The sequence below is a fragment of the Phymastichus coffea genome, unplaced genomic scaffold, assembly GCF_024137745.1.
Source record: "Phymastichus coffea isolate CEN01 unplaced genomic scaffold, Cenicafe_Pcof_1.1 PCOF00028, whole genome shotgun sequence".
NCBI lineage: Eukaryota > Metazoa > Arthropoda > Insecta > Hymenoptera > Eulophidae > Phymastichus > Phymastichus coffea.
In genome coordinates, this window is record NW_026706839.1 from 938,497 (window position 1) to 965,207 (window position 26,711).

The following is a 26,711-nucleotide window of genomic DNA, read 5'->3' on the forward strand; positions in this document are numbered from 1 at the left end:
TCTATGTATTTAGAAAATATAGATATGACAGATATAACGATATAGATATGACAGATATAAGATATAACCAATAAAGTATTTCAATTAAAAGATTAAAATTAATGAAAATTATTCTGAGAATCATTCTGGTACTACAATACTGAACCGTTGTTGTTATTCATTTCAATGTTAAAATTCATCAAGCACAACTCATCACACTTGGTTAGAATGATCTAATCACCGCAACCAATACTCAAAAAAATTATTAATAATATAGTATCAGTTTGATTAATCGAATTCCTCCAAAATAATATAATCTAACAATATTTATGAAAATAAAGTTTGTTTAACCTACCGCTTACGTAAAACACGAAAATCCGAAACCAAAGTCCAAAAACTAGCAGAAAGACCAGAGAATCTCCAATGATACGACCACAAACAACAGACTATATCAAGTCAAGATTTTTCGTGCACGGTGATCAGAGATCGTAGTTTACTAGTTTGGAGCTGTTAGTTAAGTCATGAACATAGTAAATTTGCGGGTGTATTGAATTTCCCAAATGCCAACGTTCGAAACTGCTGACAATCTAATTTTCAATGTGCGTACGGGAAACTAATAAATAAATTTGATTGAATATTTTTGATCTATTAGGAAAAAAATAACATAAAAGTCAAGTAATTGTCCTGAAAAATGAAAAATTGGAGCACGAGTGATTATCTCCCCACCAGTTACGGGAATAAGTGTGCGCCGACGCGATTCTGCCCATTTCCGTTTCCGTTTATCGACCTCTGGGGGTACATACAACATAGCGTCTGTCTGTCTCTGTCTTTCGCATGTAAAAGATGGAAATTGACGCTTGCGCAGTGCGACTTTGGCGTTGTGGTGGGTCCGAATTGGAGCGAGAGAGAGCGATCGAGGAAGCCGGAGAGTGGATCTGGCGGCGCCACCATTTTCGCCCCTGGTATGAGCAGCGAAACGTGAGCGTAGCAGAGAGCGCGAGCGAGTAGGCGAGAGTTTGAGGACGAGCGACTGTGAATAACTGCGAGGGAGAGCGGTGCGTTGTGTGCCTGTGGCTGCGCGAGTGTGAGATTGTTGTGAATAAATTGTAAGAGTTAATCTATATACATCGTTGTCCGGCGAAGAAGAGTTGCACAGATCATCGTACAGCGAAGACATTATCGAGGAAAGAACGCCTGCGATCATTACTGAACGAGAGCGAGTGAGAAAGAGATAGTGCGAGCGAGAACGATCGAGAGAAAGAGAGAGAGAGAGAGAGAACACGTAGTATATCGGCGCCTTTCGCTCTCTCCCCTAAGGCGCAACTCTCGACTGTGTATGTGTGTGTGGAAACGAACGAGAGCGAGAGAAACAACGCCAGGCCAGCGAGCAAGCGAGACAGACAAGCAACGCTATACTAAATTCACTCACACGTACGAGTAAACGCGCAAGCCAAACAAGAGAGACAGAGAGAACTAGCTCTCGAGATTTTTTAGCACCATAGCAGCGAGCGAAGTACAAGAGTCGGCGGGCTCGAATCCCATCATTCCTGAAACAAATATGTCCTATATCCAAGTCTCCGAAGACGAGGGAGAGGAGCCCATAGAGCTACCCACCGAAGACGACGGTACTTTGCTATTGACGACTCTGTCTGCCCAATTCCCGGGTACTTGTGGTCTCAAATATCGCAATCCCGAGTCCCGGGCGATGCGAGGCGTTCGCCTCGTCGATGGCAGGCTACATCCGCCCGAGAACGGCTGGGGCAAAGCGATCTATTTCTGCGTCTTCCCAAAAGGTCAGTTTGTGTGCGAGTTGTGTTGCGTATATGACGGGGGGGGGGGGGGGTACCGCCGCAGCAGCGGTAGCAGTAGCAGCTATACTTTCCTCTCTGCATCTGGCTATGCCGGCCGACGCGCGTCCGACCAGACTCAATTTTTTTTTTCCTCTCATCGTTCCCCCACTTTAGCACCACTGTGCAGTGACCCCACGATGCAGCTTTATTTTACGCCTGGAGAATTGTCATAATGCACCAGATTTCCTGGTTGTTTTGAAACTATCTTAGCCTGATTTTTGTCTTGCTTACAAACGCGTAATCTATTTTTCCTCAATTTCCATCTTGCAGAGGCTTGTTATTATAATCGTATTTTATTTATAAATCTCTTTTTTCACTGTAAATGGCAAGCTGCATCTTAGATCAATATTATTTACTGCTCTGTAACTGAGCTGTATGGGATATAATTAAAGAGAAAACTGTTCTACAATGCATTTCAATAAATTGCCACACTCTACTTTTACTCCATTGTTTTGCTCTGAATTCAAGTACCAACATGTATGTATGTCTCACCATATTTTATTCTTTTATTACAGAAAATAAACGTAAATCAGATGACAACTTGGAAAATTCAACTGCAAAAACAAAACGTATGGAAACAAAACTTCGCTGCACTGACTTGATAGTTCTTGGTCTACCATGGAAAACAACTGAACAAAACTTAAGAGAATATTTTGAAACTTTTGGCGAAGTTTTGATGGCACAGGTTAGTCAATGCATTTAATTCATCATATCAAAACTATTTATACTGATACAGTTTTATAACAACTGTAAATGTTGTATAGGTAAAGAAAGATGCAAAATCTGGACAGAGTAAAGGTTTTGGCTTTATCAGATTTGGAAGCTATGAATCCCAGTTGAGATGCCTTGCTCAGCGTCATATGATTGATGGCAGATGGTGTGATGTTAAAGTTCCAAATAGCAAGGTAAATTATCCATATTTTATTATAGTTAGTACTTTTGGCATATATAGTTACAAATGAAGAAATGTTCATTGATAATTATTGGAAAAATTTAAGGTTTGTGAATGCAAAATCCTAGATGCACAAAAAATTTTTTATTTATACTCTTCCTCAAATTCTATAAATGGATAATTGATTAATTTTATTAAATATGAACCTAAAATTTTTCAAGTTCTACAAGTGTTTGTCAATATTTTCAAGGTGTATTGTATTTAACAATTTCATAATGATCAATTCAATTATATTGAGTAACACTTGATACGTCCATGAGACTAAACTTGCCTTGCACACGAACACCTTGGAAAACTAACACTTGTTTCATGTGTGATACGATAATGAAGACCAACAAGCAATTATAACCAAGTACAAAAGTATGAATAAGTAGATGAATGTTTAAGAGACTAAAGAGAGCAAGTATGAATAACTCGAGCGATGAATGCATATTTGTGTGTGTGAAGCTTGGCTTTTTGAATTCTGAGTCCGATATCCTTTTTCGATGTAATTATTGATCTGTGCGAAAAGGTGAGAGTGGTTTGCTTATTTTGTTGATGTATGATGTGAATGGGTCATGATTTAGATATGTTGGTGCGAAACATCTTTAAAAACATATGCATTTTACTTTTAAGATTTCGGTGTGTTTGAATTCTGTGGGCGTACCGATTTGTGCGAAAGGAAAAACCAAATTTCTGGAGCGTTTTTCAGCTTAATGCGTGACGAAATATTTAGATACACCAAGTTGTGTGAAAATTGCTTTTTTCTTTTCAAAATACGACTACCAAATGCGAGTATTTTTGGATTTGCAGATGTATGTGTGAGGAGGTCTGCTAAGAAAGACATGATTATTATACTTTGTACAGATGTTGTCGGAATCATGTATTTAAATCGGAGATATGCATTGAAAACGGATGGGTATAGTGTGTGTTGCAAAATCGTGCGCGACCATTTTGCGGAATAAAGCGAACACCAGAAAAAAAATGATGCGTTGATCGGCTGTATTAAACCAGTGAATGTTGAATGATAAAACGCTTTTTTCGTGTATACGTTTTTTTTTCTGAGAAATCGTTCTTAAAATGTGTTGATTCAAGGAATGACGAAGCATTCTGAAATCTAAAAGTAATGATGAATATTTTTAAAGAGGCTGCACCAGCATCATGATGGACGTGTGTGACAGAGGTTCGAGAATGAATAGTGTGTTGCGTTTTCTATCGTTTCCTACGGCATGAAACTTTGATATAAAAGTGTGTAACAGCTTTATTGAATTTTATTTTCTGTTAAACTTACTTGGTATTGAAAGAAATGTTGTTTTGTAAATTCTTACTTATTCTAATTAAGTTTTTAACTATCTTTGAATGGACAATGTTATAATTGATAAATAACAAGATGTTGATGCATTCATAACTTATTGATTCGTTAAGAGGTGCTTGTAGAAGCAATGCTGATCGAGTAGATGTTTACCAAAAGGTTTAACAGGAGAAAAATCAATGAATGCGTTGCCGTTGCTTGCCAATCCGTGTTCGAATTCGGGGTATGAATTTGTTGCTTTTTCCGTGAAATGTGTATATTTGACTGTGAAAGCGGCGCAAAGATGTACCTCGAATTGGAGCGTGCTTGGCGTCGCAGCAGTCGAGCGTGGCACAGTGCCGCGAGCCTGGAGGGCGAGCAGAGAGAGAAGCAGAGCAAAGAGAAAGGCAAGCAGGCAAAAGTGTGCATAAAGTGATCGGCGCGTGCATGTGTCGTTGTGTCTGGTGTTGCAGAATATCGATGGCATAGTGCTGTCGCGACAGTACGACACGGCCAAAGTGAATGAGTACTACCGGCCGATGGGCGGGCGCTCGCGCGGGCCAGTGCCAGCAGCAGCAGCGCCGAAGCCGGCCGGCTACGAGTCGACGCCGCCGCCGCCGCCAGCCCGCTACGAGAGCGCGGGCATGCCAGGCGCCGAGTACGACTACCAGAAAGCCTCGCACTACCCGAGCTACCCCCCCAACTACCCGTACGATAAGTACCCGGAGCAGCCGGCGCCGCCCGCCCAGGCGGGCTACGGCAGCGGCTACCCCGGCGGCGGCGGCGGCGGCAGCGGCGGCTACGAGGCCGCCGCGCAGGCCGCGCCCGCGCTCGCGCCCTACGACTCGCGGGCGTACGCGGCCGCGGGCGGCGGCGCCGGGCCCCAGGCCGCATACCCCGAGGCCCAGTACGGCGGCTACGACGAGCGTGCCGCGGGCGGCTACGCGCAGGCTCCGCCGGCGGGCGCCGTCGAGGCCCACGGCCCCGGCTACCACCACCACCACCAGGACAAGTACGCCGGCTACGCGGACGCGCGCGGCTACGAACACGAGGCCGCGCCGAGGTACGCCAGCTACGAGTCCAGGTACGGCGACGCCCGGGGCGTGGCCGACGGGCGCGAGGCCGACGCTCGGTACGACGAGCGCAGGTACGAGCGGGACGAGTACAAGGAGCATGAGGAGCGCTACGCCGACTCGAGGTACGCCGAGGCCAGGTACTCCAAGGAGAACTACTACGACAGGTACTACAAGAACCGGCCGGCGAGGGAGCACCATTCCGAGGCCTCGAGATACTAAAGGCCGCGCGCCTCCGCTCTCACTCTCTTTCTCTCCTTCTCCGACCTCCGCATGCTTTGCGCACTTTCAGACGATGAACCTCTGTACTTCAAGTTGTACCCCGTTGACGACTGTCGACTTGGCGATGATCGACACGATGTTTGTAACCGTGATTATGTATGCATTGCAATACAGTGTGAAGAATAAAAGCTGGGTGTGTCTATGATTGGTGTGGCGATCCGAGCGGCGACGGCGGCGACAGCGGCGGCGGCGTGCTCCGCGACAGCGAGTCTCGAGTCTCTTAAACAGCGTCGGTTATAAGTTGCTAGTTGGTCGAGCGGTGGGAGAGCGGCGCTTTGCTGAGCCGAGCTGGTGTTGTTGTAGGAGGGCATGATCCAGCAAGTGCCGTGCAAGGTGTTCGTGGGTCGGTGCACGGAGGACCTGACGTCGGAGGATCTGCGCGACTACTTCAGCAAGTTCGGCGAGGTGACGGACGTGTTCATCCCGAAGCCGTTCCGCGCCTTCTCGTTCGTCACGTTCCTTGACCCCGAGGTCGCGCAGTCGCTGTGCGGCGAGGATCACATCATCAAGGGCGTGTCGGTGCACGTGTCCAACGCCGCGCCCAAATCGGAGGGCAACAACCGGGCGAACTTTAACAATCAGATAAACTCGAACATGCGCGGCGGTCGCGGCATGTCGGGTGGGCCGATCGACAATAACATGCAGGGCAACTACCAAGGTAACAGATACATGGGCCACTCGGGCAACAACATGGGCCCGAACGGCTGGAACAATCCGGGCAACCGCGGTAACCTCGACATGCCCAATCTCCAGGCGCTGGGCATCACGGGCCAGAACAACGGTGGTGGCCAGCAAGGCGCTATGTCTAATCCGCTGGCAATGGGCGGCCTGAATCTCTCGGCCCTGCCCATGAACCCGGCCCTCGTCGCCGCGGCCATCAATCAGGCCAGCTGGGGCCTCATCGGCAATCTGCAGAACCAGGGAAACGACCAGGGCTACGGCAACCAGCCCGGCCCGCCGGGCCAGCCGCCCGGCTCGGCCAACAACAGCATCGGCAATAGCGGCAACAGCGGCTTCCTCAGCTGGATGAATCAGACGGGCGCGGGCGGCGCCGGCGGCGGCGCCGACGGCAACGCCGGCAATCCCCAGTCCCAGGGGCCCCAGGGCCCCAACAACCCCAACGCCTCTCAGGCCGCCTGGCAGAACCACCCCCAGCAACGGGAGCCCAAGTCCAACACCTTTCTCAAATACGAGTAAACCGGCGCCGGCCCTGCAAGCTCTAGCCAAGCTCTCCTTCTGACGCCTTCTGCCCCCCGTTACCCCCTGCCGACCCGCTCGTTTCGCACGCACGCCGAACGGTTGGGCTAGAGCTGCGCGCGCACGCGCCCGCATCACACACACACACACACACGCGCGCGCGCGCGCGTCTACACACACGATTACACGGACCCACACGCGCGCGAGCGCGCACGCACACACTCTCTCTCTTCGATCGTGTATTGTCTATCGTTCGACGCAGCACTGTTTTCCTAGGGCCGTCTGCCGTTCTACTTGATCCACCGATAACGATGCTCGCGAGTAAGCGCGAGCTAATCTTTTACGCGCGCCAATGTTAAGAGTATTTGGGTTTACTCATTGTCAAATCAATCCGCCGAGCTACGTCGAGCGACGATGTAATTTTCTGAACAAATTGTGAAATAAACCTAATGCCTGGAAGTAATAGTAATAATTAAACGATATCGATAATATGAGAAGACAAAAATATTGTAAACGGTTAAAATGACAATTTTATGAGTGTGCGGAGAGTTGAGCGGCGACTGCGCACGCAGACTATAAAGCGATTATGTATACATATATATACTTCTAAATATTGTTGTGCGGCAACAAAAAAGCATGGATATGATGATAAAGCAAAAATAGGGAAAAAGAAAACAATCGCAGCGTGTATACACTTCATTTTATTGAAAGTTTATTGCAGTGTGTTTGATATATTTAATACTTCAGCAACGTATTTGACGATAGTTATTTATTACATGAATAAAAGATATTGAAATGAATATAAGGACGACTATATTAATGAATGAATTGTCAAAGCAAATAGTTTATTATTAAAAGTAATTACCGAGAAAGTTAGCGAAACAGAAAGAGAGAGAAAATTGAGTTTTGAAAGCGTGCGAACGTTGCTAAAGAGGCAAAGTTGAAGAGAAAACGAGAGTGAACGTGACGACTACTCGACTAGAAAAAATGATGAGAGGAGAGAGAGAGAGAGAGAGAGAGAGAGAGAGAGAGAGAGAGAGAGAGAGAGAGAGAGAGAGAGAGAGAGAGAGAGAGAGAGTGAGAGTGAGAGAGAGAAAGAGAGAGAAAGAGAGAAAGAAAGAGAGAGAGCGAGAGAGAGAGAGATTTCAGCGGCAAAGTATGAAAGGGCGACAGAAAGAGAGAGAGAGAGAAAGAAAGAAAATGAGAGTCGGACAAGATGTATTGTTGTTTGAAGCATGTGGCCGAGAGAGAAAGAGCAAAAGCAGCAAGAGTGTGTAACCTTTTAGATGTCTAAATATAATTAAACGTAGATTCTTCATCGTTAGTTGGTATAACACGAGTTTCATTTATATTTATTCATATTAAGCGAATGAGATACGAGCAGCGAGAAAAGAAGCATAAAAAAATCATGACAAAGCTTGTAATTAAATACATTAAGATCTTTGTGGTGGGACTTTTTACGCGGACGATCAGGAAGCCATTCTTTGATTAACTCTTTGCACTCGTGGATCGTGCCGATCCGTCAACCAATCAGTAACAACTATTTGAAATAAAAGTAAATGAAACTTGAGCATTTTCTTAGTTTATCCTCTATACGAAAACAGTACGGTGTACCCTCTCGAGTCTTTAATATCAAGGCAACGTACGGACAGCAGCGTCGGACGCGAATGTAACGTCTTTCTGTATTATCCTTCGCGCGCAGCTTTCCGTCGAGATTCCATCCACCAGTCGCAATAATAACGCAGTGCTTGACAACGCTCGGGCTCGCCGTGAGTCCGGGGGTAAAAAATTGTTCGATCGCTATAGGCAATTCGTGAGTGTCGATGATGATGATGATGATGATGATGATGATGCGTGTCTGTAGGTGTGAGAGGAGCCACGGGAACGTTTTTCTTTTTCGCACGAGGTGTCGGTTTTACTCGCTACTTACCGTTTTACGAGACAAAACTTTGCTACAAAAACTATCGATAATATTAGTCAATAAAATAAAATAGAGTTTTGAGACGAGACGAAGGTGAGGGCCGCTCGAGAGACGCGTCGAGTACCTGGACTCTTTTTCGGCGGCCGTCCGTGCAAGCGCCGAGTTCGCGTCTCTCGCCTCGGGGAATGACGCGCACGCCGGGACGCTGGTACGACGTTGCTGACGATCGAGGCGTTCGCGTGGCCCGGAGATCGCGTGCGCGCGCGCACCACCGCCGCCCATCGCCGACGAATCGCAAGATCAGAGGTGTGCCGAGAGAAAGAAAAATAGTGAAATTAAATTAATCGTTTATTCGCTTGGACCGTTCAATGACTGTGTAATCAATGATGTACGTAGCGCATCGCTTAGGAATGTATTTATTGTGTAACTGTTGTGTGACTATTCTTTGATTATATGAATTTCGATGTGTTCGATGTGTTGAAAAAATGAAGTTGTCAAATGGAGAAGAGGCAAGGGACAAATCGACGGCCAACTTGGTCGTTCGCGTCCGCGTTCGTTTTTCTTTCTCTCGACACCAGTTCCGACTCGTTTGGGAATCCTAGAAAAATAAATCGGCGTACAAGGGAAAGTCGGCGATCGGACGGTTCTTTTAATACCAGAGACTGAATCGAAACTTATATGTATATTGATATCATTGCTCGTGCTTGTGTGTGGATGTGTTCGCGTGACAAGGGAAAAGTAACGAAAGCGAGAGCTGGCTCGTATGTTAATTGACAGGCGCGCGCTACGCGAAAGATCGGGCCGCGAGCGTATTTAAACAGATAGGATGCAGATAAAATGAAACTAAAATAGAGAAAAGACAAAAAAGTATAATACCTATATGAAGAAAATAAAGTATAATAAAACTAAAAGCGTAGTTGTATTTGATCTTATTGATGCTCTATCGTATTATATATGAATATATTTAAAATGTACTGTGAATGAACTGCGGCAGCAGAGGGAGAGAAAGGAGAGCGAGAGTGAGAGAGAAAGAGAAAGAAAGAGAGAGAGAAAGGGAGAAAGAGAGAGAGAGAGCTGATAATGTGATGAACGAAAGAGAGAGCGAGGATTACATGATGAGGGTGCACTTTATGCTTTCGTGAGTGTGACTCTGACAAATGATGATTAACAAAAATGCGACTAAAATTATGCGTGCAGTTGAGCAACTTTTCCCACTTAAGAGGAAGTAGTCTGATGCTTTGGGAGCAGATGATCGTGTGTTTTGTATACAAACAAAGAGTTACGCGAGAACGTTAGTTTGTAAAGATTATTAAAAAAAAAGGAAATCTAAAACAAATAATGAAAAAAATTTCTATAATAAACGACAAAAGTAAAGACGATGATAATTGACACATACACAGACTGTAGTTTAAGGCGGAGTCCATTATTCAGCTCGGTCTCTTCCAAACCGTCGAAATATATTGTTAAAGAATCGCTTTCTTTTTGTATGACGACTTAATGTGCATGTATTGCCGCTTCTCGAAACGTTCGTTCAATTCAATTGAAAAGATAACAAAATACTTGATTCCTTCGAAGCAGATAGACAAGCGCGCGCGGGAACGAAGTACCGGCAAACAAAAGAACTTGCCTTGACTATACCTGACACGCAGTCACTTTATAGATTAAAGCTAGCATTTGTATAGAGTGTGGGAAATGAGGTTCATCGAATAACCGTGCAAAAATGATATAGAACAAAAAATGAAAACATACGAATGATGCCTTGCTGTAACAGCGCGATTTGGAAGCGATCGTGAGCAATTTGTAAATACAGTCAGCGAATGATTTATAAAGAACGTTTATGAGTTTTTAAGGTGTTGGTGGAAATGTAAAGAAATCTATAAAAAAAAAAGAAGCGTGATGTAAATGAAGAATGTTATGCTGTTTGTTTGTTTGAGACTCTTCTTATTTTTTAATTAATGAAAACTCGGTAAATTAAAATAAAGCTCTTAAAGACTGCTCTTGAGAAGTCGGAGATCTTGCCATTGTATCAAAATGAAAAAAAAGCGTACGGAGCGTTGAAAAGTCTCTACCGACACACACGCAGCTCGAAATATCCAACCGAAAAAGTGTCACCGACATGTAGATTCTTCGTAGTCTTGTAATATAATGGGGAGTGTTGTATCGATGACTCGCACGAAAGACGAATTTGTATATAATGTGTTGGAGTGAACAAAACGCGACTTTATCAAAACGAATCGGGGGATTCAATCGAGCTCTTCTCTCTCGCAATCTCGACTTTAAGATCCATCGCCTCGTTGATGCTGCTCATGTAATGATGATGATGATAATGATGATGATGATGATGATGATGATGATGATGATGATGATGATGATGATGATGATGATGATGATGATGATGATGATGATGATGATGATGTTCGTTTTACTACACGAGAGATTGATAAATAAAACTTGAGACTAACTGATGTAGAAGACACTCTCACCTTGACTCTGTCGACGAGCTGATATATTTGATGGTGGTATGTGAACAAGAATTAATAAGTTTATTAAAAAACAATACAATCACATGACCGTTGCGTGTTTTTTCACTAAACTCGCCCTTCCTCGAAGTAGGCGTCTCTTTCACTTTGCAGATGTATTTAATTAATTTCGTTTGTTACTCATTTTACGACTAATTCAAGGTACAAATGTATTCCGAGTTGGTTAGGGTGCTGAGTGTTCAACTGACGACCCGTGATCAACAATGATCAGATAGAACAAATATTGTACATTTATTGATAAACGGAAAATGTGTGTCCAACTTTCAGCTGCGAATTTCTTTGAGGCGGAGTGTTCTTAATTTTTAGTATGAATATACTTTTGATGTTCTGGAATAAATGATGATAATAAAGTTATATATGCAATGGACGCATCTTGTTCATTCTTTTATCATTTCTAGTTATTTTTCGTCTTCTTTTTTAATTCACATTAACAATTTTGATCTAGGACATAGTTTCTTTTTACTTTTCATTATTTACGCGTTTAAATAACGTGATATTGAATGTATAGATTTGATAAAAATAAACACGAATGTTTATGTCATTTATCGATCATTGATACTTTTTGTACTTTACGTTTCTTTTGGTATTAAAAGTTTTAATACCAAGACTGTGATCAAATGATGTCATATTAGCCAAATTAAGGCATATAATAGGCAAACAAAATTGAAATATTTCTTAATGCACTGGCAATTTTATCAACAATTTTTTTCTTTTGACAGTTAGTTGATTGGCATAACTGAGCGGTTGCATACTGATACGTGCGTAGACACTTTGCAAAGAATATTATTAAAATGTGATGGATAGATTAGAAGAAAAATGTAGAATTAAATCAAATTTATAGAGAAAAAGTTGTTTTATTTATTATGCTTACTTCAAAAATGTTCAACATGATGAAACTTATACAAATTACTCTAACAAACTCTCCAAACTAGAGTCTGAATACGTCAAAGTATAAATTGGAATTGATTTAACGGCATATACACTTAGTAGAGAGAATCCATATTTTTGACTATACTGACTCCCATCTTCTTATGTGAGCGTTTATGTGCAAAAATGATATACACATAATAGGTGTTTATTTTGCACGTTTTTTTTAATATAAAAATGAAATAATAGATTGCTGTTGCTTCCAAAATAATTAATTCGAAAACTTGTCAAATTTTTATATTTATGCAATTCGTGTGAGCTCTTTAAAAAAAACAAAACTATAAGAATCAAATTAACAAAATTAAGAAACTATCGATTCATTTTGCCGATGAAGAAGAAAACAGCGAAGGATTGACAAATATTTTATCATGTTTTGCATCAGAAGTGTATACCAATCACTTTTAACATGTTTTCAACATTAAAAATGCACAGCTTTCAGCGAAAAAGTTGTTTTTAACACGTAACTTGTGGAGAACTTGTTACTAAATAAGGTAAGTGATTACGTTATAAAATCTTCCGATGCGCAAAACTCGATTAGCAAATCATTACAGCTGTCCAATTTGTTTTCATTATTCATTATTCATAAATTCGAAAGCCGTATGAGTGATCCATTTGTAAGGTAAAAGGTATAAAAATGGATGATTGAGAAGACAACACTCACATACATTCACGCGTTTGTCGAGAAATATATCAGTATTTACTTCAATTGTGATTCATTTCTCGAAATAACTTAGTACGTACGAATTCGCGATAAAATGAGCCTGAACACCTCTGGTTCGTATTGATTTTCAGAACAAATTTTCAATTGTCTAATGTGAGGATTCTGAATGTTATAGGTGAACTAATATACAAGTATATCTTCATTGATATGGTTTACGATCGGATTGGAAGATCAAAAGTATTCGAATCGGAAAGCCCGCCCACAATCACTACCAAATGGCCCGCCAAAGAATTCTTGGAATCGGCTTTCCATGTCCATATCTGAAACGGAATTCACGAGGTCAATAAATGTCTTTTCCAGTGGGAAATGTGATGCAAAATTTTAAAGATAAATCTACCTTGGAAATTAAAGTCAGATTCTTCCAAATCCTGACCACTATCGTATCTTGATCTTTTTTTCGGATCAGATAGAATGCCGTAAGCTTCTCCTACTTCTTTGAATTTGATTTCTTGTTCCTTTTTCTCTACTTCAGAAGCGCTCGCATGCTTATCTGAATAATATTTAACCAAATTAGATTACTTGACTAAAATTACGTCACAAAATTAACAAAGTTCAACAAAAATTCTTTTTACCTGGATGGTGAACCATTGCCCTCTTTCTATATGCCTTTTTAATATCATCTGTAGAAGCATTTTTGTCAATTCCAAGAATTTTATAGTAATCTTTTCTCTTGGACTTTTTTAGAGCCATTTTAGCTTCCAAAAGAAGGCGTTTGTTATCTACGAAATCAAATGAAATAGAAATCGAAATTTATCGATACCAAGAATTGTCTTGTTTATTATTTATTACCTCGACTTTTGTCGACTTTGCAAGCTCTTTCGTAATCACGCACAGCTTCCTCATATTCCTGAAGTTCCATAAAACACGCTGCTCGTCTTAAAATAGCTTTTAGGTAACTGTCGTCCAACTTAAGTGCTTCGTTACATTCGATTACCGATTCTTTTAATTTCTTCAACTGTCGGTACAACATCAACATTATTAAAAGAAAATTTGAAACGAAGAAAATGCATTAAGCAATCTTGATTTCATACCTTGGCGGCTGCAGTTGCTTTGTTGAAATGTAATTTAGCATTTGTTTTTATGTTGTTTGGATCAATAAGTAATGCCTCAGTGTACAAATTGTAAGCTTCTTGATATTTTTCTGCTTTGAAAGCAGCATTTCCTTCTTCCTTTTTTTGCTTTAATAATTTTGCTTTCTGAACAAACAATAGAAATTTGTCATCATTTTTACTATTTATAGTTATTTATTTATTACATCTTCAAATAATTGCAATAAAGTAAGTAAATCGTACGTAGATGTTTATAGGAAAATTCACGTTACATGATCAGTTTAGACGAAAAAAATGAAATCATCAATTTGGATGAAATTGAAAAAAAAAAAAAATTATTTCGTGGAAGTTACGAGAAAATATGGTTTCAAATTCAAGTTACGATACCTTGTAAATATCCAAGGCCTTATTGTGGTCAGGAGCCAAACGTAAAACTTGCTGGAAATGTTTGAAAGCTTGGTCAATGTTATCTTGATAGTACAAACACGTGCCTCTCACGTATATTGCATCAGCATTCTGTTTATCTGTGTGCAATACGTCGCTGTAAAAGTATTAAATTTATAATATATTTCATTATTCTTTTCGCAATATTATATCTATTTAAAGCAGTTATGTAAGATGTACTTTGCACTCATTTCAGCTTCTGCATATCTTCCCAAATAGGCTAGACATTCAGCTTTCGTGATTTTAAATCTAGGACAAAATGAGCTAACTTCATTGCACCTATCCATGCAGTAAACAACCTATAAAATGAAAGTTGCTCAACTTTAAAGGCTGTTTAAAAGATGCAATTGATTTAGAAAATGTGTAAATTTTAAGTTACCTTGCGGTAGTCTTTAGCATTGTAAGCAACTTCAGCTTCTCTCAAATATCTTTTTAGAATAGAAAGATCATTTAGTTCTGAAGCAACTGATTGTTTAGAAGGTTCTAGCTGTGCTAATTTTTCTATTGCAGTCTCAGCTTCGACCACATCTCCCAACATTAATGAGCATTTAGTTAAACGTGTGTAAGCCTTTAAAAATGAAAATAGCATTTATCATTTATACGTGTTTGAATATTTTTAAAGGAACTATGATATTTACCTTAAGAAATTGAGGATCCAGTTCAATGCACTTTTTAGCATCTTTAAGAGCATCTCTGTATTGAGATAGCATCATGTAACAAGCACATCTATTACTGTAGTATCTGGCAATATCTGGGCATAATTCTGAAATAAGTATACAAATATTAGAACTGGATGGTTCATAGAAAAAAAAAATAAATGCAATAATCAATTACCCACCAATAACCTCATTGTAACCTACAAGTGCTTGTTTGTATTGCTTACCAGCATACAATTGGTTAGCTTCTTCTTTTTTCAATTCTGCCAATCTGAAAGATCATTGAGAAATATTAGAGCAACTTTACCCTACTTGCATATCACAGCTATCGCAGAGTCCTCATACATGTACATGTCATTAATTTAATTGGGCGAAAAATCAACAAGTCACTTGAACCACTTACGATGTAACAAAGCCATCAGAAGCTCTCAATGACATGTCTAATGAATTGAGTTACTATGGTGATGATATTTGACTGTTTTGTTAGGGCATTGTCAAAAAATAAAAGCGTGCGTGGTCTGGTCTCATTTGGATTGACCTTGGTATCTCTGACAAGTACCACACGATTACCACAGAATTGCATCGGTAGCTGGGCAAAGCAAGCGCCAAAATCGCGAGTAAATACGGCCATAGAACTAGGAAGACGTGACATGCGGAAATAACGCGGATCCGCGTGGAGAGGCGAGGAGTGGAGACGCGAGCAGCTGCAATGACCGAGGTAAAGTGCAGTCGAACAAAAAACAATTAATGTGGACGAAACTTACTGCTCAGGCTTGAGAGGTACTTTGGGCTCGGTGGGTCCCGTGCCGCTGGTTGGTTTGGTGTCGCAAGTCATGTCGCCGCTGGCAGTGGCCGTGGTTGGCGAGCTGACGTTGCTGCCGCTAAGGGACACCCTGTCTTCGTCACTGTTGCTGCGACTGCTGGTCGCTGGTCTTCTGCTGGCTCTGGCACGCGACATTCTTTAACACGAGTCGATTGGCAAAATCCAACAACTCTTCGGTAGTAGCACAGCAGTACCAGCAGCACAGCAGCAGCACCACACAATTTGCGCGAAGAGAAAGGGCAGCACGCGTGCGCCAGCGAGTGACGACGCGTATCCGCGACCGCCATATGTATGCATCGTGAACGGTGAGCGGTGCTGACATCTGCATATGATAATTTAGGATAAAATAGAAATTTACCATTGGTATTAGCGAGTCATTTGAAAATGTCAATTAGCTAAATCTGCTTGATAATAAACGAACGAAAATCTATAACATTTATAAATAATATTTCTTTGAAAAATTGTCTACAAGATGTTAAGATACATTGGCACACGTATAGCTAATAGAATGGTCAGCGGCGCTTCCAAGACATAAGGGTCGGAATAATTGTCGAAATGCAGCACTTGAAGCATTTGTTGACGATGGTATCTAAGTAAAATTAGGCACGATTTATGAGGAATAGTCGAATAGGCATATTTGATCGTGAATTTTGTCAAGCTGTTGGAAAATTTAAATCGAAAGAGCGTAAGAACTTTCGTGTAATCGATGGAGTTGAACAGTTTCCACGGCCGATTAATTTCCAATCAACTCTGCACACGTTGGTCGAAGTCAATTGACACAGTTGACTTTGCAGTTTATAAAACTTGCATGAAAAAAAGAAACCGATCCCTATGTTATCGAAGCCTCCGCTCGATGACTATTAATTGCGTAGCTTAGCATTTCACATGGAAGGCTATCGGGGCTAATAAATATTGGACGGTCTTGTTTGGTTGGAGGTTAATTAATCACGTCGACGCGAGTCTTCGCGGCCTATCTAGTCGAACGGTAAAACGGACACGCGTGCGATTGAAGAGAAGCGAGTTGGCTTGCGAAAGCTTCGTCGCTTGCTCGTTTGGAATCGCCAAGAATGGTCGAGCGATCGGATTGTTCACCAGGAGTACGTCGCATCGGAGTCGACGCCTCTCGGAGCCAGAGCTGCGGGCTTTGGACGCGCGAGAAACGGACAGACCAGGGAGCGAGCGGTAAGGTGGCGCCGCGGAGAGCGCCGGCCCGAGCTGCAGCGCGAATTCCAGCCGCGGGCGTTGTTTTTTGGTCGTCCTTGCGCCGAGAGTATCCTCGCTCCCTCTCCCGCGCCGCCGCTCGGCTCGCTCCGCGACAGCCACTTCTCTCTCTCTCTCTCTCTCTCTCGCTCTCTCGCTCTCTCGCTCTCTCGCTCTCTCGCTCTCTCGCTCTCTCGCTCTCTCGCTGTCTCTCGAGACTGGCCGCGGGTCAGAAGCTGCGCGAGCGCCGTGCGTGCTCGTGTTTCTTGCGCTCCGGCAGGCCAGGTCGGCCAAAGTCATGCGCGCGTCGTCGTCGTCGCGAGAGGCAGACGTGGTGCGTTGAGCCGGCGATGCGCGAGGACACGCGCAACTTGGAGGCCATGACGGAGGTGAGTCTGCTGGCTTTGCTTTTTCGCACACCTGTCGTCGGCTTTTCTTTGGCGCGAGCGAGCGCGACATTCCGATCTCTCTGCGCCCTCCCTCCCGCCCCCTGCTGCCCTACCTCGCCCACTTGTTCTTCCTTCGCCGAGTTACGTCTGAACGTTCGGCAGCCGCGTCGTCAAAAACAATCAAAAACAATCGCTTCGCCCCGTCGCTCCCTCGATCGATAGTTTCGTGCCGCATCCGCGGAAACCCGTTTGTCTTCTGCGGTTCGACGGAGGCACGCAACTCTGCCGGCGAAAATCGACGGATACGGTAGCCGCGGACGCGGCGACTGCGCGAAACGCGTTGAAATCGCCGAAAGGCGAAGCGAGCGATCGGACATTCGGCTGCGGTGGCCGGCCGATTCGCGAAGCACGTTCCCGTGGCGGTCGAGGGGAGCCGCGCGCGGCGCGCGTGTCCCTTTGTCCTCCGCGGCGACAACGAGGCTCGCGCCCATCCGGAAAACCAGTTGGTCGGCATTGCGCGCGCGCAAATTAATCTGGTCGCGCGAGGCGAGCAGACGCGTCGACCGGCGTCCCGTTAGGAGCTTCCTAGAGCCGAACGAAATCTCGTTCTGCTGTCGCCGCTCGCGCATCGATCAGGTCGTCGACACCGTGCGACCGGCCAGCGCGGCGCCGCTCGTCGTTCTCTCGTCCGCGCGCGCGTCGGCCCGCCACGGGTTGTCGGCACATCCGAGGACCGGCGCCTCGGCGACCTACTGCTCCGGCGCACCGCGCGGCGTCCCCGTTTTCATCGGCTGGGGGGCTCCTCGAGAGAATCCTCGCGCGCGACCTTAATTGCCAGCGCGTCAGACTCTCGTTAATGACCTTCGCGCCAGGCGTCGCGGCAGGAAAACTTTCGCGGTTGACTTTCGTTCCGCGACTCTCGCGTGCCGCGCGCGCGCGCGCGCGCGTGGGAGCGACGCCTCTCTCGCCCCATGCCGATCTGTCGACGCCGCGTGCACGCGGGAAAAGCGAACGCCGACGTTCGCCGCGGGCCGACACCCTCGCGAAGTCGCTGTCTCTCGATCCGTCGACGTCTCGCCAGCGGCGAGAGGACGAGGCTGCGAAATCGCGCCGGAACGGCAGAGCGACAAAACAAACGAAAGCTCGCGAGCCGAGAAAATCGGATCGCACGCAGTCGCGTCGCTGCACTTTCGCCGGAGAGGAGCCTCGATACACTTTCTAATTGAGGCGCGCGCGTGTGCGCAGGCAGGAGTTCCGCTGGGAGAGCGCGAGTGAAGAACAATGGAGGGTCAACCGTCAGCGGCGACTTCCGTGGGCGCGGCCACGGCCGCGTCACGACTGGACAGCCCGCGCAGCCAACTGAGCGTCTGCATCGGCGCCGATCCCGGCCACGAGATACTGCGACCGAAGCCCAGGAGGCCGCTCAGGTACGCCGCTCTTCTCTCTGACCGACGCTCTTTTCGCCCTCGCTCGCCTCGCTTGGCGCTGTGCCCGTTTGCTTGACATCCCGATGCTCGCCTATCGCGGTGCGTACTTGGTTCTGCGTTGCTTTTTCGCCTAATCGAGAATGACCGATGCTCCCGCTGAGAGGATCGCCGCCCTCGTCGTTGTCCGGATAGAGAATATTTGAGCTTCTGAGTTTCCGAACGGATCTTCCGTATACGGAGATTCCCGCGCGTCCTTTTTATCTGTAACTGCGGACGATTCGCTACGTAATCTTGCCGGCGTTTCGAGCAAATTATAAACGTTTCACGTGAAACGACGTGAAAAAGTATTCGTTTCGCGGATCGATCAACCGAGCGGCGGCAGAAGAAGAGATCGCGCGCGCGACGAGCCCCGAAAAGTTGCTCGTTAATTGGAATTATGTATCCGGGGAATCCAAATGAAATCGCTCGCGCGCACCTCGCGGTCGCGAGCCGTCAATCAAGACGAGACAGATTTACTTCTCGGGAAACACGAACCGAGGCCGTCGCGTCGCTAGTGAATTCGGCATCGGCTGTCGGTTCATCGAAGCTTGGGGTAAAGGAACTGCAGTCGCAGCTGTCTACTTTCGCGTGAACCGACCGATACGTTTGATTTTCGAGAGAACGAGAGAGACAAGCGAGCACTGATACGCACCCGAAACTCACGAAGATATCAATTTGAAAGATGCAACGGAGCATTGGTCGGTGAGGGGTATTGAAATTGTTACCTCCAAATAATCATCAAGCCTCTTTAAGTATATTCGGGAATAACGGAGAGAATGAGAAATCAAATGGATTGCTCCTCGTACGTGAAAGACTCGGTCTCGTGGCGACAGCCAAGCATCTAACGTCGCGCGCGGTGAATAGGCCGCAATGTGCGAGGGCCTCCTTTCTCCTTGTTGTTCCTTTTATCGTGGGCTACGAGGGCTTTAATATGCGCGACGTTGGCACGAGATGAAAGCAAACCGTGCGTAATAAATATTTGGAACACGCGGGAGAACATTCTTCGGTGCTCTCAGAAGGGTCACACTCTTCTCGCTTTTTTTGGGATTCTTGATGGCTCAAGTTGATTTTTGCGCGTGGATGGATGCGAAAAAGTGGGTCGAGCAGTTTTAGCGCTGCAGTGAATTTCAAGATCTCACGTTGGTTGCGTTGTACACGTCGCAAATAATATTCACAATTACAATTGTTTATCACGGTGGGGCAGCGGTAGCGTTGTCGTCGTAAAGGATGCGCGAACGACGGATCGAAGGCAAGGGGGCGTTCCATCCGAAACGCGCGTGGTTTCGCTTCAGGGAAGCAAAGGGAGGCTCTCGGCCGACGAAGGCCTGCGTCCAGTTGCCTACACCCCGAGCAGGTCTGCCGGGACCGTACGGTGCGCGTCCGAGGGTGGCTTCCGATAAAAACTGCGACGAGCGAGGGACCAGCTCTCCCGAATCGCGGCTCCCGGAACGCGCCGGCAGTCGGCGATCGACGATCAGGGAGGCTCGCACGGCCGTGGCACACATTCCCGCGCGGTCGCGGCGAGGAGCGTCGCGTCGGCCCGCATATCGCGCCTCTCTCACGCGACTTGCCGCGAGCGAGAGCGGCCAATTAGCGAGGCGCTCGCGCTCTCTCCCGTTCGCACGGCGGCGGAAGCTCCCCCGTGCGCCGGGCGGCCGGCGGCGACCAAGGGAAATCCGCTCTACCCGAACGCACCGCCGGCAACAGATGGGCGGTCACGCCGGCCGAGCTCAAGACTAGGGGCGGCCGCCGAGGGCAGCTCGAGGTCCCGGCCGAGGGCTGCGCTCGGCGTCGTCGGCGCGCAACAAACGCCGGAAGAGCGACGATTTCTTCATTAGCGCTCGCGCGGCCGGCCAATTACAGGCGTGAAAGTGCGGAGCACGCGCGCGCGCGCGCGCGAATCGGGCCGTTTTCACGCGCGAGAACGCCGCTGCGCTGCGCTGCGCTCTCTCGGCGCTCCGTCGTGGCCCCGCGCGATCGTCGATCGCGACCTCGCGACGCCCCCGCCGAGCCGCGACCGGCCGGCGGGCGCCCGCGGCGGAGCCACTGCCCGGAACGGAACATCCTCCAATTAGGAATCCGGGCTGCGGACGCCGACGGTCGAATCGCGAGGCCCGGAAGCCGGTCGAAGAAAGGCACCACGCGGTCCGAAGGAACGCGGCGCGCAGAGGTGCGAGCGCGCGCCGCGTTCTTCCGGCGGATCGGCCGCGCCGCGCGGCGGTCGCTCGGTCGAGCGAGAGGAGGAAGGAGCCGCGCAGCTCCCGCTCGGCGGAAGCGCGCGCGCGCGCTTTCAGGCGCAACAATAGCGGCGCGGCGGGCGCGCGGCCGATCAGTCGACGCGGGAGCCCCGCGGCGAAGACGCGCGCGCGCAGCGAGGATGAGCCCGTGGCCGGTGGCGAGCAGGCGAGGGGCGGACCGCGAGCCGGCGGCGCCGCTGGACGCGGGCGGCTTCGTGCCGCGCCGGGCGCTGCCGCTGGTCGAGCGCGCGCCCACGCGCGAGTGGCAGGAGGCCTGCGGCGAGGGGCGCGCGGCCGGCTCGCCGCTGCCGGAGCCCGCGCGCCGCTACAAGACCGTGGTGCCGGTGTGCTACTTCGGCGACAGCATGGACAAGCCCACGCCCAGGCCGCGCGCCGGCGCCGGCGCCGCCGCCGAGGACCGCGCGCCACTGGAGGTCGGGGCCGAGCGGCTGATCGTCGTCAGCGTGAAGCCCTGCAGGGACGACGTGGTCCGCGTCGAGCAGGACGAGGGCCGGCTCGACGAGTGCTGGTCGCTGCCGGGGGGCGGCAGCGGCTTCAAGGCGGACTGGAGCTTCGTGCAGCAGTGGCGGCTCAGAGGGTAATGACTGGCGCGCGTCGGGGCGGGGCTGCGGGGCAGCCGGGCGGCGGGCGGCCGAGCGGGGGGCGACGGCGACGGCGCAGCCGGGCACCGCGCTCACCCGGGTTGCTCGAACGTGTTCAAGGCCGGGCGGTGCGAGCGGCAGCAGCACGAAGGGGACGGGCGGCCACGACGGCGGCCCGCGGCAGTGCGCAACGGCGAGGCGCGAGGCCGGGGCCGCCACTGGACTCGGCGCCGCGGCGCCCGCCAGCCAGCAGCACCAGCTCGCGGGCCGTCAGCTCGGGCTCCCCCAGGTACGTGCCGCGCCCGCGGCGGCGACCGGCAGGCGGCGATAATCGGGCGGCGCTCGTTGCAGCGACGTTCGGCGGAGTGCGCGGGTAACAGCTCCTCGGACGAGAACCGGTCGTCGGGCCACGCGAGCATGTCGGACACCGGCGGCCACACGAGCGGCAGCTCGCCGCCGCACCGCCAGCAGCCGGCCCCGCAGCCGCACCAGCAGGCGGCGGCCGACGGCCTCGAGCGGGCCGACGAGGCGCCCGCGGACGAGCGCCTGACCGCGGGCGTGACCGCGCAGCGGAGCGCGCGCACCAGGTCGGCGCAGAGCCGCGTCCGGCACCGCGCCGCCCCGGCCAAGGTAAGCAGCCCGGCGGCGACGGCCCGGCCGCCGAGAGGCGCCGCTCCAGCCGCCGCCGCCGCCGCGCGCGCTCGGTTGCAGGCGCCGTGGTCGGGCTCGGGCCTCGAGGACATCAAGCTGGCCCTGCGGCAGCTGAGCCTGCGCTCGCACGCCTCGACGTCCACCCGCTCGTCGCAGAGCGGCTCGGAGAGCTCGGGGCCGGCGGCGCGCCGGCTGCTGCGCCACTCGAGCCTCGAGACGGTCAACAGCAGCGCCACCAGCGCCGACGAGTTCGTCTGGGTGGACTCGCAGCAGCGGCTGGCCGAGCTACAGCAGCCGCCCTGGACGCAGCAGGACGTGCTGCGCGTGCTGCAGGCCGGCCGCGCCGCCCAGCACATGGACCGCGTGAGCATGGAGGCCGTGCCGCGGCTGTCGTACCTGCTGCAGCGCGCGCTCGTGCGCGTGGGCCGCGAGGCGCAGCGGCTGGCCCGACCGCTGGGCCTGTGCGGCCGGCGCGAGGTGCTCGGCGCCCTCAGGATCGTGCTGTGCCCCGCGCTGGCCGACTCCTGCGCCAAGGTAGGCGACGCGCCGCGAGCCCGCGAGCCCGCGAGCCGCGCGAACTCACGCAGCCCGGCGCGCTTGCAGGCCTGTCTGCGGGCGGCCGCCATGTTCGCCGTGTCGGGCGAGCAGCCCCGCCAGTCCAAGGGCGCGCGCGCGGGCCTGCAGATGCCGGTCGGGCGCTTCCTGCGCTGGACGACGGACGCGCGCCTCGGGCGCATGGTCCACGAGCACGCCGCGGTCTGCCTGGCCGCGGCCCTGGAGAACCTGCTGGAGGAGCTGCTGATGCGCTGCCTGCCGGACGAGCCGTGCGCCGCGCTCACGGCCGCGGCGCTGGAGCGCGCCGTCGCCGGCAGCGCCGAGCTCTGGGGCCTGCTGCAGCCCTGCGCCCACCTCTGCGCCGGCAGGCTGGCCTCGGGTGAGTGCGCGGCGTCCCCCCGCGGGGCCGCGTTCGCCGCCAGGCACTAGCCGGCTGTCCTTCTCCGCAGGCGCGCTGTCCCCGTCGCCGGCCCCGGCGGCGTCCTCCGCGGAGGCCGCGCTGCTGACCACCTGCGTGGGCTCGTCGCGGGAGCTGCACGAGCTGCTGGCCCGGCTGGGCCGCGCGCCGCCGCTCACCGCCAGGGCCGTCGACGCGCTCTTCTATTTCATGCGCTGCTCGCAGGTAGGCGGCCCCGCGCGGCCAGCGCCCTCGCGGCCCCTCTCACGCGGCACCTCTCCGCAGCTGGAGCACGGCGGCCGCGGCGCGCCGGTGCAGCGGCTGGCGCACGAGCGCGCCTACGCACTGCTGCCGCCGCTCGGCGAGTGGCTGCGGGTGGCGGGCGCGCACGCCGAGTACCGCCAGGCCCAGGCGCTGGACCAGGACGACGTGGCGCAGGCCGCCAGGCTGCTGCTGCCGGGCGTCGACTGCCCCGCGCGGGCACTCTGGTGAGCTCCGCCGCCCCCCCCCCCCTCCCGCCCCCTCCCCACGACCGGTGCAGTCCGTACAGAGGAGGCCTCGTTCGCAGCTCCGAGGGCGTGGCGATCGTGCCGGGGCCGCCCGGTGACGCGGACTACGCGCGCCGCCTCGGCCTCGAAGTCGCCTTCAAGCTGCTGGCGAGCGGCCGGCCGGAGCTCGTGCCGCAGGCGCTGCCGCTACTGCCAGGCGGCAAGCTCGACGCGCTCAACGAGCAGGGCCTCACGGCGCTGATGCTGGCCAGCGCGGCGGGCGACGAGGCGGCGGTCGCCACGCTGCTCGACGCCGGCGCGCGGCCCGACGCGGAGACGCCCGCGCCCGCGGCCCAGCCGCAGGCCTTCGCCGCGGAAACCCAGCACTGGACGGCGCTCACCTTCGCGGCGCTGCTCGGCCACTGCGGCGTGGCCCGGCTGCTGCTGGGCCGCGGCGCCGCGGTGGAGGGCGGCGCACGGGCCGGCGAGGACCGGCCCACGCTCACGCCGCTGCAGGCGGCCAGCGCGGCCGGCGACGCCGAGATGGTGGCGCTGCTGCTGGCCCACGGCGCCCAGCCCTTCCTGTCCAGCCTCGCCGGGGACGCGCCCTGCTACTCGAGCGCCGCGCCGCGCGGCTGCTACAGGTACGCCCCGTCCCACCCCCGCCCCCGCCCGTGCTCAGCGGCCCGCGCTCTGTCCGCAGCGCCGTCTCCGTGGCGGCGGCCCACGGCCAGCGCGCCTGCCTGCGCCAGCTGCTCGCGCACCCGCTCAACTTCTCGGCCCGGCGCGGCGAGAGGGAGGTGCTCTCGCTGGAGGAGATGCTGGCCGAGGACGCCCCCGGCACCCCCGGCGCCGGCGCCCAGCCCGGCGGCCCGGCGGACGGCGCCGAGCCCGCCTTCAGCAGGAGCCAGAGCAAGGCGCTCCAGGAGGCCATGTACCACAGCGCGGAGAGCGAGCACCTGGGTGAGCGTCCGAGCATCTCGCCGCCGCGGCGGTCCGTTCGTCGCCTCATCGACGCCTGCCCTCCGTAGACATCACCATGGAGCTACGGGCTCTGGGCGTCGCCTGGACCCTGCACTGCTGGACGCACAGCCTGGCCACGGCCCACGAGCTGAGGATCGACTCCGTGATCGAGCAGCTGCTGCGCGACTTCCTCCAAGTTTGCCCGGACGACTACTCCGCGCAGTTCGCGCAGGAGTGCCTGCCGTTGCTGTTCAATATCTTCCGCTGCAGCAAGGTGCCCGCGAACAGCGCCAGCGTCGCCCGTCGCTCTCGCGGCGCCTCACTCGCTTGTCTTTCCGCCCGCAGAAAGAGGCTACGACGCTGCTGCTCGCCGACATATTCTGCACCTGCTTCGGCTGGGAGCCGATCAAGCCGATCAGGGACACGAGCGCCCTGCGCACCGGATCGCGGGTCGATCCCAAATTTATAAACAACCCGGAGCTGAGCGACGTCCAATTTCGCGTGGAGGGCCGCGTGTTCTACGGGCACATGGTCGTCCTGTTCTTCTCGCGGACATTCGGAAGCATGCTCAGCTCCAAGTTGTGCGAGGGAAATCCGCCCATCGTCCAGATCAACGACATTCGCTATCACATCTTCCACGTAAGATCTATCCACGTAAATCTATCCGATCCACGGGCTCTCGCGTTTATCATCGTCGTTTCGCCCCCTTCACAGTTGGTCATGGAGTTTCTGTATCGCGGGAGCTGCGCCACTCTGCAGGTCGATCAGAGCGACGTGCTGGAGTTGATGGCGGCGGCCAACTTCTTTCAACTGGACGGTCTCCTGCGGTTTTGCGAAGCCCAATGCTCGACGATGGTCGATCTCGACAATGTCGTTTCCATGTACATCCACGCCAAGGTACGGAGCGTCCAATCCGTCGCGAGCGCAAGCGCTAATCGGTTAATTTGGCTGTCTGTTCTCCAGGTCTACAACGCGGTGCAATTACTGGAGTACTGCCAAGGATTTATACTTCAGAACATGGTGTCGCTCATGACCTACGACGACTCGGCCAAGCGACTCTTGTTCGCCAAAAAATTGCCGAATCACGATGTGCTTACGGGCCTTCTGTTGACGCTGCAAGCTCGGATGAAAGCAAGACGACCGCAAATCGCAAAGTGATTTCAAAATATGACATCTGGAATTGTGATGTTTGAGTTTCGGAAGATCTCTTATACACCTATTCTATAAGTGTTACGACTGAATTTTTGCTATTACTTTCTATTGTTATTTAGATTTAGACGTTTACGAATTTCGAATGCACAAATCTTGTATAAAGCTTGTATCAATTTTATCTTACAAAATTATCGTTATCGTTTACGACATTGTATTCTTCAGAACTCATTAACCATGGAATATGATGCGTTTAAATTTCTTTTCTTTTTTATCAACTTGTTAATTGTGCGATTGCTACGCGAAAACGTGACTAAACTGTTCGCATTGTTACGCATTATTATTTATGATTGATTTTATTACAGTTCAGTTTATCAACGAAACGTATGCGTTTTATCATCACAGAACAACATGTCCGTCAAGTATTATAAAAATTCTTGCCAATTTTTTTAGTTATAATGAAATTTTTATCTTCAAGATGTAATTTGTTAAACTGCCTTATCTCAAACTATTTATACAAATACGTTTGTTTCGTGTTTGTGAAACAATTTTTACATAAACCTAACTTTAAACTGCTTATATATGCTAATATGTTCTTATCGGGTCATTTATTAGCTTAATGAAAATTTCATTTGAAGAGTTAACAAAACGAATGTTCCCCCGGAAATTAATCGCAATGTTAAACGTATGATTCAGAATCACGATAGAATGCAAGTTACTAATAGCTATTTCTACAGTGATTGAAAAGCGACAAAAAAAAAAGTTGAAGATAAAACAAATATATATAAATCATAATATTATATACTTATAAGATATTCATATTGATATTTGATATAACTATCAATTTTTTATAAATGTCTAGATTATAATATGAATAAAATTTGATATTTTATTGTTCACCAAATATAAGTATTAATTAGGTCTCAAGAT

The 26,711-nt window shown here is 50.2% G+C and overlaps 3 protein-coding genes across 4 annotated transcripts; 2 read left to right on the forward strand and 1 right to left on the reverse strand.

Moving 5' to 3' along the window:
• The first annotated feature begins 1,520 nt into the window (after positions 1-1,520).
• Positions 1,521-11,449, forward strand: LOC131662903 (TAR DNA-binding protein 43). 2 transcript variants are annotated; one of them, XM_058932885.1, is made up of 4 exons: positions 1,521-1,772; positions 2,345-2,514; positions 2,594-2,734; positions 5,710-11,449. In XM_058932885.1, exons 1-4 carry the CDS (start codon positions 1,538-1,540, stop codon positions 6,601-6,603), a joined length of 1,440 nt encoding a protein of 479 aa, XP_058788868.1. In that variant the 5' UTR covers positions 1,521-1,537; the 3' UTR covers positions 6,604-11,449. The 2 variants fall into 2 exon arrangements, with proteins under 2 accessions (XP_058788868.1, XP_058788869.1); XM_058932886.1 differs by lacking the exon at positions 5,710-11,449 and adding an exon at positions 4,525-5,703.
• Positions 11,450-11,908: 459 nt separating this feature from the next.
• On the reverse strand, positions 11,909-15,969 carry LOC131662878 (dnaJ homolog subfamily C member 7). The gene is made up of 11 exons (XM_058932849.1): positions 15,626-15,969; positions 15,044-15,132; positions 14,844-14,968; positions 14,585-14,773; positions 14,386-14,504; positions 14,149-14,302; positions 13,744-13,908; positions 13,502-13,667; positions 13,285-13,431; positions 13,050-13,202; positions 11,909-12,972 (listed from the first exon to the last, which is right to left on the reverse strand). Exons 1-11 carry the CDS (start codon positions 15,817-15,819, stop codon positions 12,884-12,886), a joined length of 1,590 nt encoding a protein of 529 aa, XP_058788832.1. The 5' UTR covers positions 15,820-15,969; the 3' UTR covers positions 11,909-12,883.
• A 5,168-nt stretch (positions 15,970-21,137) lies between these two features.
• Positions 21,138-26,527, forward strand: LOC131662876 (ankyrin repeat and BTB/POZ domain-containing protein 2). Its single transcript, XM_058932847.1, is given in 13 exon segments — positions 21,138-21,574; positions 21,699-21,867; positions 21,930-22,208; positions 22,290-22,763; positions 22,833-23,163; positions 23,234-23,406; positions 23,467-23,752; positions 23,755-24,313; positions 24,373-24,632; positions 24,701-24,906; positions 24,978-25,271; positions 25,347-25,529; positions 25,596-26,527. Coding segments are annotated over 13 exon segments (3,642 nt in total). The 5' UTR covers positions 21,138-21,341; the 3' UTR covers positions 25,791-26,527.
• Positions 26,528-26,711: the final 184 nt, after the last annotated feature.

Bases quoted from the DNA above. Each gene is read 5' to 3' on its own strand.
- LOC131662903 (XM_058932885.1), top strand. From the start codon at position 1,538: ATGTCCTATATCCAAGTCTCCGAAGACGAGGGAGAGGAGCCCATAGAG. The intron at 2,515-2,593 runs GTTAGTCAATGC...AATGTTGTATAG, and splicing joins GCGAAGTTTTGATGGCACAG to GTAAAGAAAGATGCAAAATC. The intron at 2,735-5,709 runs GTAAATTATCCA...GTGTTGTTGTAG, and splicing joins TTAAAGTTCCAAATAGCAAG to GAGGGCATGATCCAGCAAGT.
- LOC131662878 (XM_058932849.1), bottom strand. From the start codon at position 15,819: ATGTCGCGTGCCAGAGCCAGCAGAAGACCAGCGACCAGCAGTCGCAGC. The intron at 14,505-14,584 runs GTAACTTAAAAT...TTCATTTTATAG, and splicing joins ATGCTAAAGACTACCGCAAG to GTTGTTTACTGCATGGATAG. The intron at 12,973-13,049 runs GTAGATTTATCT...ATTCCGTTTCAG, and splicing joins ATCTGACTTTAATTTCCAAG to ATATGGACATGGAAAGCCGA.